We start from the raw sequence: 14,794 nt of genomic DNA, 5'->3' as shown, positions 1-14,794 counted from the left end.
TTTCTGATTTCTGCTGGGAAGTCAGCAGCAAAGATACAGTAATATGATTGAGCAGGTGAAAGAAAAGAATAATAGAGCAACTAAAGCTGCGAAATGTGAAATATGAGAGGGTATGGTTTACCTAATTGGATTTGCTTCTTTTTTTTTTTTTTTTTTACTACCCTATAAATTGTACTGTATCAGAGAAAAAAATCTAAATGTCAGAACTGGTAAAAGGGCCCAGGGGTAAGAAAATGCAGCACTGCAGCAAATCAAAATATCAAACATTAGAAACATCCTCAGGAAACCAAGAAGTTACATACAAATCTATGACCTGTTGATGTTTGCTCTCAGGTTTAGGATTCAGTATAGCAGGTGGAGTTGGAAACCAACATGTCCCGGGCGACAACAGTATCTACGTGACTAAAGTCATCGAGGGAGGGGCTGCACACAAAGATGGACGGCTACAGATAGGGGACAAACTTGTGGCTGTAAGAAACACCTTTTTATACCCTTTGTTACCTTATGTATCTTCTGCACTTATTATCATGCAAATGTTATAGAGTCTAGTATGTAGACATCTGTCATCAGACATTGACACAATTTCCTTTTTTTTTATCTGAGAAAGATCACAAATGAAATAAAATGCAATACAGAAGAGGTTTGCATGAACAACTTTTAGATTAGAATATTATTTCAGGTAAATTAGCCCCATATTAGCACCAAATACTGCATGGCATGCTATGAATTGCTTTTATTGAATTGACATGTCAGAAATGTAATTATTCCACAGAAATGTTACGAACTGTGGGATGACTCCTGCTTGTTTATACTTTAAATTGAGAACTGTGCAAAAACATTGCCCCTCATTATTAGATCCTTACATATTACCTACTGGATATGTCCTATTCAAAGACTATGTTAGGTGTAATAGAGAAGGACAGTGGACAAGAGTATGATTGTATCAGATTGTTACTATTCTGCTCTACATCCGAGCCTGTTAAAGGTGATTTGACACAGCAGCAGACCTTTTCGCATAAAAATAAATACAACATAATTAAAGCTTATTCTCCATTAAGTTATAATTACGCAATATATTTATGGATGCAGCCACAAAACTGCATGATAGCATCCACACTGTATGTTTATGCTGCAGTCTGGTATGGACATAATGGTGTCTACATGTTGTCTGTGTGTCTATACACATGTGCCTGTACATGGTAATACAGCATGTGTCTTCATGTGTCTCCAGGTGAACGCCGCCTGTTTGGAGGAGGTGAGTCATGAGGACGCAGTGGCTGCCCTGAAGTCCACTTCTGACGTTGTTTACCTCCGCGTGGCCAAACACGCCTCCCTTTTTATCAATGACAACTTCCCTCCACCCGACGTCACTAATTGTAAGTATACACACACCTCTAAGTACAAGACTTGCCCATAATATAACAATGGTTCATTTCCTAACATGGGTTCGAGGGATCCGGCATCTTCCAGACTGTGTAAACTTATCCACAACATCAGACACAACTTGCAGTGAACTGGTGCACCAGTGAATGTAGCACACATCATTGCAGCCAAGAGGCTGAAGCATTTTTATGGCCAGATGGTGTTGAACTATAAAGAACAGCAAGGAGCAAAGCTGTTGGTGGTTATTTTTGCTATGGGTGGGTTTATAAGAAAGCACACATCTATTATTAGGATTAGGATTGTATGCAGAGACTCTTACTACCACAACAGCACAGTAAGCTTGAATTCCCAGACCACCATCATTACAAGCAATCAATTAAGGCAACATGTATGTGTGTGTGTGTGTGTGTGTGTCTCATGAGTTGTATTATGCTAGAGGTGCTAGAGAAAGAAGAAAGACCAGGAAAGGGAAAGTTGTGCAAGTGTTTTTTTCGTTTTTTTCTTTGCTTTCAAATGACTGCGCTGTTGTTATTGCTGATGGTAAAGACCCCAATGTGGATAAGGAGCAGCTCAGTCAGATGTTGAATCAGATGTATTATACATCAGAAATCTCACGCCAAACTGTAAAAAAAGGTGTAGACTTGGGCTTTTCAACATTTCCCTAACTCTGAAGTCATCATTATAAATACATACATTACTCTCAGTGAAGTGGTTAATATACTTTGCCCTACATTTTTTTTTTGCTGTTGTGTTGGTTGTCATGTTATAGAGCATATAAATAGTACATCAACTGTTTTGAAGATACAGTATGAGCTGTGATTGATTGAAACCCTATATTTAATCAGATGAGGATTGAGTTTATGGATATGAGTTTCATACTTAAAGTACGTGAAAGTACACACTTTTAAGAAGACATTAATGAAATTATGTTTCATGTATGACAGTATGGTAAAATAGGAATTGTGTGTGTTCCTCCAGCGTACTCCCCACATCAAGACAACCATATAAGCCCCTACATGAGCGGCAGCCAGTCTGTAAGCCCCGCCCCATTGACCACGCCCAGATACTCCCCATTGCCCAGGGCCATGACCGGAGACGACGACGTCAACAGGTGAGACCTCACACACAAACACCTGCACATTTATGGGACAGTGCAAACCAAACATGTTTCTCTGATTGTTACTAGAGACTTTTTCTGTAGAATCCGACCCCTGAACATTGAGTTCAATAAAATATATAAATATTCATTATTTTTTCAATTCCATTGAGGGTTTTCTAAAGATAACCAAATATGTAAGGTTAATACATATATACATAGGGACTTAATGTGTATAAAAACTTTGCATATCTACATATTTATAATGTTTCTATAAGACATACTGTAATATTTTACATTAGAAAATGTCTCAGGTTTGAATTATATTAAACTCAATATAAATATGAATTACTTTTTATTTAAAAAAGATGGCGGAACAAGCAGACATAAAATAAATATATGACATGTAGTATGTTTTTGAAATTGTTATATTAATTGGGTTAATATGGGCTTACAGTGAGAAGTTAGCATTATATTGCAATTGGTCCCCTATTGAAATTTGTTAGATTCCCCAATAGTTAATGCGTTTGATAATATTTGGATACATTTTAACTACTGGACTTTCAACTCTACTAGAGATGTACATGCAGTAACAGAAGCTATGTATATGTAATGAAGTTAGGTCAGTATCACATCATTACTTTAAAAAATGTCAAACTTCTTATTGCAAAGTGTGTCAGCCAAAAATAATTCATCACTATTGATGTATTTCTATAACATTTTGCAGCTATCTGAATTATTATTAGATATCAACTATCTAAAGAAATGTAAATCAAGCTGTTTAGAGGATGTTCGTGTTCTTCTTTCTCCTGTCCTTTATTGATTCCCCCATGTCCCCCTCTGAGGTCCTAAGTGGCCCTCAAAGAGGTCCACGACACCAGATCGGGTACTCCTCAGCACTGTGGAAATAGGTCTGCCAATGCGAGACCACAGATTGGGAAACAGAGTCCCTAGAGAGCCCAAAATACACTGAGTAACCTCTGTCCCTGCCTGCTCGCTCTGCTGCTCCTGCTGCTGTGGCGTGTGTGTGTGTGTGTGTTTGTGTGTTTGTGTGTGTGGCAGGAAAAGGCAGATGGCAATGTGAATTTGGTCTGGCAACTCAGGTCACATTTGTACACACATGCAGATACATTCTCAGTGCTGCTCTACTGTCTTTAATCCATTTTAATGGACGGATTACAGCCTGTCACAGCCCTCGTCGCTAAACTTGCGTCACCGTGGTTACCAGAATATGACTCATTTTAGTCATAACCGTCAGGGCCAATCAGTGTGCCTTAATAGTAATAAATCTGATAAGCCACAGACCGACTGCAGAATGGTCATTTTGATGTCTGCCCTTCTTTTTTCTCTGTGTTTGTAGCTCTCCTTTATTCTCCCTTTCATCTCTTACTCTCTCTTCGCTCTATAATTAGTTTCTCATGCAAATATTGATGCAATATTTGAGGGTTTAAAAGGTGTCCACTGAGTGTGCACAAATTTAAGATCATTCTTTTCTCCAAGCAGGAGATATCAGGTGAAAGATGTGATCATTTATTAATTTGTGCTGTAGAACGAGGGATGCACCGATTCAACCTTTTTCCTCATGATACCGATGCCAGTACCTTAACTCAGGGTATCTGTCAAAACCAATTACCAGTGCTCTCATTTTCCCAAATGTATTATCTGTATCCTCTACCACACTGCATGGAAGTTTTTGGGACCATTTCTATGAAAGGTAGCATGAGGCCAGGATTGCTGTGGCATTAAAAAGGGAGTCGCCAGCCCACCGTAATGAATGTAACTAATAGTTGAAACATAATTGTTATGACATTGACAATTAATGTGGATCTGTCAGGTCTGGATAGTGATCCAGTGGTTTTACGATCTGTGCATCCCTGGTTAGAACCATTTCAGTCAGAGGGGCTAAAGAGTGGTCAAACCAAAATTTCACATACTGTATGTACAGTGGATGGATTATTTATTAGATTATTTATAAATAGTCTGCTCTTGGATCCTCGAATTGCTGCTGCACTTACATGATTGTTTTCATCCAATATTTTAAGTGAGGATGACATGATGTTCCAGTGGTTTCTTCAAAATAACATGGACATGATTTCAGTTCTATATTAAATATGTATTATCATGTTTTGCCTTGTGTTGACTTGGATTTTCTGCATTTGCTCTTGTTTACTTCCACTGTTCGAAAGACATTCAAGTTATGCTGATTTACTAAATAAGTAAACCACTTATCGGTAAAACCCAGTTCAGAAGTGTAAGACAAACTGTGGCGTTCCAACAACACAGAGACAGTGCAATACTGACATCTGCTGGTCATCGTGGTGAATGATCCTAATTTTTAAATTCCCTTCTCCTACATTGGAGACCGTACCTTTTTCAGCTTATACAACAGACTATGTATCACTGATATTTTTTTTATTCATACACTTGTCACTGGTTCTTAGACTGTGGTTGGACAGGTGTCACAACTAAACATTAGCTAAACTTTGAGTAGCAAAAGTCGTAACTGATTGATTAAATGTCATCTTACACTAAGATGCCTACAAAACAGATAAAAAGAAACTGTAATTATGAATTATTATTTGTGCTACAACGTTGGATACCATCATGTTTTACCCTAACGCAGTGTGTTTGTTTAATTTATGTTTCTTCCAGGGAACCCAGGCGGCTTGTGCTCCAGCGGGGGTCCACAGGCCTCGGTTTTAACATTGTTGGAGGGGAGGATGGAGAGGGAATCTTCATCTCCTTTATTCTCGCTGGAGGTCCAGCTGATCTCTGTGGGGAGCTACAAAAGGGAGACCGCATCCTGTCGGTATGAGCTAAAACCTACCACAAACAATACACACTAATATATAAGACAAGCACTGTCACCATAACTATGATTAATAACTCAAAGTTCCACCATTATTGCTGTATAGGTTCTATAGGGTTATCAAGGGAGTCATTCTGTCTGTTTATTTTTCTCTAGAAACTCTGTTTTCTCTGTACATCATTGATGTGGTGTCACGACTCTCAGAGTCACTGTGAACATTCCGCTGAAGCTGAATATTTTGATGCATGTTTGCATTCATTCAGTTTCTACAGCAATCTGAATTTGCTGACATTTCACATAACTGATATCGTTTTCTCTGCACATTACCAGTCACCACTGTTGGCTGATGGGGGATGTGTGTGTGTGTAACGCTGTGTTTTGTGTTCAACTAAAGTAAAAATATTGCTTTAATTATCTTCAGACAGGATTCAAACAGGATTTAGTCCACAGTCTGCAGAGGCACTCATAATCACTGCACAATGACTGTCACTGTTTTATGATAAAAGCACTGACATGGAATGATTTTATGCATTAAATAAGCCTTCACAAAGTGCACACATACTACCCATTTAAACATACACATGACTAGTCATCTGTGTTATTGACCCACCAAGATGTACAGTGTTCTTAATGGTGTGCTCATCTCGCTATACATTTATTACTATTGATCCAAGCCATGGGCTCTAATGTGTGTGTGTGTGTGTGTGTGTGTGTGTGTGTGTGTGTGCGTGCGTGCGTGCGTGCGTGCGTGCGTGCGTGGCGTGTGTGCGTGTGTGTGTAGGTGAACGGTGTGGACTTGTCCAGTGCAACACATGAGCAGGCAGCAGCAGCTCTGAAGAACGCAGGACAGACTGTTACCATAGTAGCGCAGTACAGACCTGAGGGTGAGTACTCAGATAAACCCAGTACATTGGCATCCATTTCATGTACAGATTCACATATAAACAATTATTAATAGAATCTGGTTCTTCTTCTTCATCTTCTTCTTCTTCTTCTTCTTCTTCTTCTTCTTCTTCTTCTTCTTCTTCTTCTGTAATCAGTGTATTGCTGCCACATACAGTTACTGCAGGAATGCCCAAAAGTTAATAAAAGGTGTTTTATGTTTAAAAGACTGTTTGTGGGTGTAGAAAATAATTAATAAAGCCAACATAAATGGCATTTGAGATTTGAAGCAGCTATCAGATAAAGAAAAGGAGAAAAGGAGATCATACACAAGGTATCATATTGTGTTTTATTAGTTAGTTATGTTATGTTATGGTTTACTTTTCAGTAATAGTAATAGCTGCTGAATAGTAATTAAAGGGAACATTTTCTCATGCTTTTATATGCTGAAGTTTCGGAAATTCACACACACACACACACACACACACACACACACACACACACACACACACACACACACACACACACACACACACACACACTGAGACAGAGTGAGCTGTAGTTTCTCTACTGGGAGTGTCTGGGAATGCTGTAACCCAGGAAACCAGGTTATAACTGCTGATTGGCTCAGCTAATGGGATGCTGTCATGGTCGGGGGCCTGAGTGTAACACAGATACAAATGCACACACAGTTACACAACATCAGGTCCACTGGTCCCCTTCTGGTATCAGCCATGTATTATTCAGTCAGAGAGCTGTTCTTAAAAGCAAGACCAGAGTATAATACGGTACACAGGATTGCAGGTCCTTAAAAACACCTAAGGGGAAATGTATTTTTTTAACTCATAAATAAATTTAGTTCTCAGCCCTATAAAATTATTTAATTCACCTACATATGTTTAATAATTAGATGTTATGTTAACTTATTAATTGTGTTCATTTTAATTCTGGGTAGCATAGTCTATCACATTTTGAACATCCTGCACATTCCCTGCATACAGTACAGTATACTGTATGGATTCTTTATCTTGAGATGCCTGTTGTTGATGAGTAACAAGTTTAAAGGTTAATCCAAAACAATGGCTTGATTCAAAAGTGGACCCACTATTATCCAGGTTTTATTTCGTCAGGTCAGGACAAGGCTCTGTGCTAAAGAATAGTGAGAGGAGAAGAGGGAAGTCAGTCAATTGGCAAAAGTGTATGTATAAAGGCCTCAAACACTTATGAAACAGTTTGTTAAGGTTTTATAAGGTTTGGTACTTAAATGACCATGAGAGGGAAGACTTTGAAGAGCATGAAAAAGACAGCAGGTATTCTGTGATAAATAAATTGAGTCAACAGTTTGAATCCGGAGCCTCGGAGGAGGCAACTGAAAAAATGTGAGTACGAGAATTTAAGGAGAGAAGTGTCAGCAACATTATTTTACTGGGGAGAGCTACAACATTTGGAAGAAAGCAGTGTATTTAAGGCAGAAAATCACAAAGACACAATGCAGAGTAATTAGGGTTAAGGTAAATGCATATGGAGGATGGTATTCCCAGCCCAGATATGGATACAAATGGATGTGCAACTCCCAGAAGGGGGCAAGAGTCACTAAGATGTGGAAGGCACTGTCAGGACATAATGAAGTTCTTCAGCAGCTAGTGTATGCAAATGTATTCAAATCTCATGGAAACAGCATAAAGTAGGGATATAATCCATACATCATGCTGAAACAGATGTATGTAATTCCAAAAGGTCGTACAAGCATGATATATGGATTATGCATTCTAATTTCAAAAGACGAAAGTTTATATAGATAAAGCTTATTTTCTCTATGTCATGATGTAGGTTAAATTGATATTGCAACAAGAAGGAAATACCAGGCGCTAAATGTGCTTCGATCAAACAAGCAAGGAAATCCCTCATTTAAGCAATTAAACAAGCAATTAAACAGTAGTTCCTTTGATTTTCAATTTTGCGACATTTTGAGAATAATGATAAAAAAAAAAAATTCTGCTTCATTAAATAGCTGCAACCTGTTCATGCAAGCTCTTGCTCTAGCTATAGCTCTGCTTAAATTCACTGGTGTCTCTCGAGAGGGGATTCTCAAACCTAAGCAGTCTGTAGAGAGCACTGTACTTATGAATGTTAGGTGCACACAGCTGGATTATGGTCATATGTTGTTTGCCTGGTGATTGGTTGTACATGGTTACTCCTTGGGTAGAAATACCAGCAAGAACAGTGGCACATTTCAGGATTTTGTTGGTGTCCGGGTTAAGTAGGATCAGCACCATGGACAGCACCCTAAGAAAGGAATACTTCCACAGAAATCTTTGAATATCCCAAATTTACCGCATGGAGGCTTCAAAGGTGTCTAACTGAAATCACATTTAGCCATCCCTTTTCAAGTCAGCATGTTTTATAAATGTGTTTTTGATTCATTATTAAAAAGTAGAAAGGTTTTTTTTTTTTATTTTGGCCGGCATGAAGGGAGTGTCTGTGTTTGATTGACAGTAGCTAGTAGGCTGACCTCTGCCAGGAAAACAAGAGACCATGTAAATACAATTGCGCTGTATGTCATGGGTAGACAGCATGTTGTTAGTGATTTTGAAGAGTAAGGATCACCCCGACATGCTGTTAAATGTGCTGCAGCTGAGCAGCTAATTGGTTATATTGCCTGCAAACTGAGGTTAGCAGTGTACGTGTTTTGATGCTCATTTAACAAAGTGCAGGAGAAGACCTGTGTTCATGTTTGTAAGTTAGAAAGGAGACTTAAGCAGGAAAGCTAATTTGCCTCACGATAGAATGCTAACATTACTTTATACAAAGATTTGATTGGCTGTAGAGTAGACAAAGGAAAAAAATTTAAGGAGACAATGTAAGTGTAACCCTACCCCTAATGATCCACTCCTGAAGTGTAATTCATTTCTCTGCTATTATGTTTAGTATGATCCAAAAGGTTCTGTCACAAGCAGAGATGTTCACAAGTCACTGGCCATCTGATCTGTCCCTAACACTGTATTGTTAAATATTATGAATTCAAAGCATGTGCTGTAGCTACCATCCATACAGTACAGTATCAAAATCAGTTGTAGGATAACTTTATGGGCTCTACTTAACACATCCCTCTAGTCCTCGGACCTGGTGAAATATTAACCTAAGTCTGTCACATCATATGGATACAACTATAAAGATACAATTTGCATGTTCCCAGCATTAGCACAACACTTTGCGATGGTTAGCTTGTTACCTGTGATGATATACAGTACAGGCCAAAAGTTTGGACACACCTTCTCATTCAATGCGTTTCCTTTTTATTTTCATGACTATTTACATTGTAGATTCTCACTGAAGGCATCAAAACTATGAATGAACACATATGGAATTATGTACTTGTGAAAAAGTGTGAAATAACTGAAAACATGTCTTATATTTTAGATTCTTCAAAGTAGCCACCCCTTGCTTTTTTATTAATAAGGGAGAACATTTCACTAATTAACCCTGACAAAGCACACCTGTGAAGTGAAAACCATTTCAGGTGACTACCTCATGAAGCTCATTGAGAGAACACCAAGGGTTTGCAGAGTTATCAAAAAAAGCAAAGGGTGGCTACTTTGAAGAATCTAAAATATAAGACATGTTTTCAGCTATTTCACACTTTTTTGTTAAGTACATAATGTGTTCATTCATAGTTTTGATGCCTTCAGTGAGAATCTACAATGTAAATAGTCATGAAAATAAAGAAACACATTGAATGACGGTGTGTCCAAAACTTTTGGCCTGTACTGTATGCTAAATGTAACATCTCTTTCACTCCAAAAAATGTCTAATGTCGAAGTGGAAATCAAGAGAATAGTGGCAGCGCCACACCAGTTACAGAACAACATGCATCTCAGTGTCAGTCCAAATTACACACAAGAAGCAGTTTGAACTCACTGATGTAATGCCATTTATTTTCTAAGTGTTAGTACGCTCAGTGAAACTGAGTCCAGCGCGAGGGAGACCCGACTCAGAGGAGGAGAGGTTAGTGAGTCCAGCGTCTCCACGGCAGGTGACAGTGCACACGGATCTGCTGCACCTCGCATGGATGAAATAATGAAATAGTAAATAGGACTACAGTAACAGAAATATGTGCAGAATTAAGACCCAGTGTTTGGTGGACTGGGGTACACCTTGTTCACTTAATAGCCTACAAATCATCCAAGGGATCAATTACGCATCACATGAGTTTGCCCACCCGACACAGCGTTTGTTCCTGGGGAGATGGATCCGTGCGTCCCGCCTCCTGTGCGCCATGGATGTCTGAGCCTCAGCAACTACTAACTATGAAGATACAATTTGCCTGTTCCCAGCACTAGCACAACACTTTGCGATGGTTAGCTTACCTGTGACGAGATATGCTAAATGTAACGTCTCTTTCACGTTATCAAGTGACTGACCTATCTGGGTGCGTTTTGAGATGCCTGATGAAGTTCGACGTTGTTGATCAGGCTGCATTTATCTTGGTGCCATCCACCTTGCATGTAGCTGTTTGCTTACTGCCACTGTTTACCAAGTTATTGAAAACAAAACTTATGACAAAAGGCACAACTCCGGGAGGACATGGTGTCGCCATTGTCAATGTATCTGGTCACAAGTAACATATTATTATTGGTGAAGCAATGATCGTTTTGAACATACTAAACTTATGGATCAAGAGGAGGCTACTGAAATAGATTTAAAATATTCGCAAAGGAGCAAGCTTTTCAAAGATTTATTTTCAGTTATGCCAAGAATTGTACATGTTTGCTGTTCATTTAAAAAGTAAAAAAACAAAAAAAAACTTAATTTTTCGTATCCTGCAGATGCTTGATTATTCAAAGTGTGAAAATGGTTTGATGTTCTGTTGGTTTGGCTTAGCTTGGCCCAGCTCTGTTTCTGTTTGGTGCTATATTGGGAATCTTACAGTACACAGTAGGTGTCGGAGGTGGTCCAGCTGGCCGGATTCGCTGCAGCCTGGTTTTAAAGTTCAAGGTTTTTCCTGCTCAACAGTAAAGAACCTAGATGTACTCTGACATTTAATGATGTTAAGCTTAACTGCTAGCCTTCAAAAAGGATAGGTTAGTCTAAGATTGTGTGTGTGTGTGCGTGGATGTGTCTGTCTGTGTCGTGACTCTCATTAGTCACTGTTGAATGAACTCTATATCAAACCTTCTGTCCACGCTGGGCTTTGGTCAGCACTATGTGTGTGTGTGTGTGTGTGTGTGTGTGTGTGTGTGTGTGTGTGTGTGTGTGTGTGTGTTTGTGTGTCAATCTGAGGTCCATGTTTGTCCCGTTCCCGTGGCGATAGCATGTGGTGACCAGCAGTGCTTCACACACACTTCCTGCCAATGAGAGAGGAACTCATAATGACCTCCACCAGGAGAGGAAAAGTGTCTCTCTCGCCATGTGTGCAGGTCTCCTCCTGTTATTTATATTAAATATGGAACCCGGTGTACCCAAACACAACACAGCTTGGCACAGTACAGAACTGCTCCTGTGTGTGTGTGTGTGTGTTTGTTTGTTTGTGTGTGTGTGTGTGCGCGCGCGTGGGCGTGGGTGGGTGGGTGAGCGTGCACGCGCATGCATGCGTGCTTGGGCAGAGACAGTTGATTTTAGCTGACGCAGCAGATATAGATCTGTGCTTATTTGAAGTACAGCAGATAGAGAGTGTTTGTCATGCTGCATTGGTACTGCCGACATACCTCATCACATTTCAGGCTTATTTTAGGCCAATTTTGTTTATCAGTCCTGTGGCTCCAAAATGTGTTTGTACCCAAATTCATATGAATACGAATAAACTTCACTTAAAATGCATTTTGATGAATTAGGAGCAATTTATGAGCATGCTAGATTAACAGATTTAATTTTGTTATAAATTAATCATTAGCCAAATTATGAAAAACAGACTTATTTTCTTTTATATTATCTAGTATTTGAGCCTGTGATTCCAGTGCACTCAGTGTTTGTAATGTACTTACAGAGGCTTTAAAATGTGAGCAGCATTTGGGTAAGGAGATGTGAGTGGAGAAAATGAATCCTATTCTCAAACTGTAGTGAGTCATTGTCCAAATTTCCACTCACCAAAATGATCCAGTTTATGAAAATCTGTCCTCATTTTTGCAGCCACCTCACTTACAAGTAGTGTTACGTCAAGAAAGATAACGACATGCATGATAAAGTTTTGCACACTAGCTCTGAACCCAAAATGTGGAGATCACAGTGTTTTGTAACTTTAACGTTACCCTTTATCAACATGTTTCGTTTATTTAACACTTATCAAACAAGGAGCACAAAGTTATTTACAAAGGAGGGTAGTAAAACACATGACAGGACAAGGAACCTTTCAAACATTAGCACGAAAGAGTCCTTCACTGATTTAGCATTCTTCTCTAACAAAAAAAGGATCAAAATTAATGTAGTAGAACCAGAGATTTTGTCATTATGTTCTACACATTCTTCTTCCTTGTCAAATCCTGGTGCCTATATTACCCACAATGCAACCCAAACACTGACACTTTGGCCAAAGGACTTGGGAGTGTTATGCTAGTAGTGGCTAATGTAGCCCTGAGCAGTTGGCCTTAGGCAGAGATGGAGCCATAGACAGTATATAAACTGGACCAACAGATCCCGTTGCTCTGGACGGAGACCAGTGAAGGATATTAGAAGCACTTTTCCGGTGATCGCTGAGCGTTACTGCGCAGCCTCCAACTGAGAGAGACAACGTAAATGTGACGTGAGCAACCTGTCTGAAAGTTGTAAGTCTTCTGGTAGCTGTGCCAAGAGAAATCTCAATCATTCCCAATCTTACAGAGACAGAGAGCGTAGGTATACGTAAGGAGATAACATAGGCACAGGCTAATTATTGCTAACTAACATGCTAGTTAACATTAGTAATTAGTGGGAATGCTGTTCAACAGCATTCCAACTATTGTTATTCGGTTCTTTATAAACTTCTTAATTTTATTCCGTACGTTTTTTGGCTCTGCGTAACTTCTGCATACTTTCAGCTATTAAAACCATTCAACTTTTCAAATGTTCAGCTCTTTCAGCTAATGATGGGACTTCTTCAACTTTTTTTCTACTATTTATACTTTTTAAAATATTAAGCTTTTTAAAGGTGCAATATGTAATATTGTATGTAATACTGGCAGCTAGCGGTTAAAATAGTTACTGCACTACCAGTTAAAAATACTGGAGAGTCGTTTCCCCAGCCCCCTCCTGCCCAGACTCGAAGTTCACGGGGGTTGCCAGGCTGAGACCGCAGCATTCACAACAATGTTGCTAGACGCTTTTCTCACATAGCCAGACATTACTTCACAGCACAGCAGAGTAGCTAACGTTAGATGCTAGTCTCACATAGCCAGACATTACTCCACAGCACAGCAGAGTAGCTAACGTTAGATGCTAGTCTCACATAGCCAGACATTACTCCACAGCACAGTGGAGTAGCTAATGTTATATGCTGGCTATATTGACAGTCATAAAAGCCCGTGCTCACGCGGAGCTCTGTAACCAACTGACGGACACACTTTTTCGGCTAAAAATTACAGTATGAACCGCTAAAAACACAACAACCTCACCGTCCTCTCCACACGCCAGTCAGACACACTTCCTCGGCTTAGAATTACAATACGAAACGCTAAAAATACCACTACCTTGCCGACGGAACACACTTCATTGGCTTAGAATTACGGCAACATCGCTAAACACACTGCAAACTCACAGTCCTCTCTTTCCGATTTACAGCCCCCCTCTCGTGGCTTAAAATAACTCACCGTTGTCGGCTCCAGCCGCTGAACTACACGTTGTAAACAGCCATGGGCTGCTTGCCTGGTCCTCCCGGTAACGTTAGCAGTTAACAGGGTTAGCATGGCGGCGTTAGCCAGGACCAGTCGGGATCACTTTACTGGCTATGTCTCAATTGTTTTTGCGAGTAACCAACTCGGGTACTCTAGCTATATAATTCAATGTGAGTACACAAATGTTGAAATGACATAAAATGCCCGTCCCTAGTGGCTGTGATAAATTAGCCTGAAGCTATGCTTACCTGTTCAGGAGGAAATAAGCCAATTCTGCGTCCTTTTGGGATCTAAGCTGTCTCCATCTTTCAAATGCATCTCCAATATTTACCATGGGGTTGTTACGTCTCTGGTCACGCAACTGTTAGAAACATGCTGTTTTCTTTTTTTTTAGGTCGGGTAGAATCTATCTCTGTTGATCCTGTTCGTTTGTGTGCTGCTTTCATGGCTGTACTACCGTTACAGCTGTAGCGCGCTGGGTTTACGTTTTTACAGGTATATCTGGCAACCCGGCCTGGCTGTCAAACTGGGCCGTTGATAACAACACACAGACCAAAACATAAACATAAATTCCGTCACGGAATGTAAATTTCAAAAAGAAAAAATACTGACATTAGCATTGTTGTCAGAAAAGATAGTATTTCAGTTTAACATGTTTCCTTAATATCTGATGAGGCATTGGTGTCATTTTTGGATTTATTACAGTACAAATATTACATATTGGACCTTTATCACTTTTTTTTAACATTGAAGTCAATGAGAGCATGCTTCAAATCCTTCAGGATTGAGGTGAGGGCAGTTTAGAGTGATGACATCATCATT

At 39.5% G+C, this 14,794-nt stretch overlaps 1 protein-coding gene across 10 annotated transcripts in view; it reads left to right on the top strand.

Annotated features, from left to right (window-relative positions):
- LOC120565065 (discs large homolog 1-like protein) overlaps positions 1–14,794 on the top strand; it is a 122,675-nt gene that overhangs the window by 72,281 nt on the left and 35,600 nt on the right. For all 10 annotated transcript variants that reach the window (XM_039810395.1, XM_039810397.1, XM_039810396.1 and 7 more), the window contains 5 exons: positions 334–470; positions 1,232–1,376; positions 2,362–2,494; positions 5,132–5,288; positions 6,070–6,172. In XM_039810395.1, the coding sequence (XP_039666329.1) occupies positions 334–470; positions 1,232–1,376; positions 2,362–2,494; positions 5,132–5,288; positions 6,070–6,172 (675 nt within the window). The remainder of the gene's footprint in view (positions 1–333; positions 471–1,231; positions 1,377–2,361; positions 2,495–5,131; positions 5,289–6,069; positions 6,173–14,794) is intronic.

The sequence above is a fragment of the Perca fluviatilis genome, chromosome 9 (assembly GCF_010015445.1).
Source record: "Perca fluviatilis chromosome 9, GENO_Pfluv_1.0, whole genome shotgun sequence".
Classification (NCBI taxonomy): Eukaryota; Metazoa; Chordata; class Actinopteri; order Perciformes; family Percidae; genus Perca; species Perca fluviatilis.
The sequence above is the reverse complement of the archived record's forward strand: the minus strand, read 5'-3'. Positions and strand labels throughout refer to the sequence as shown.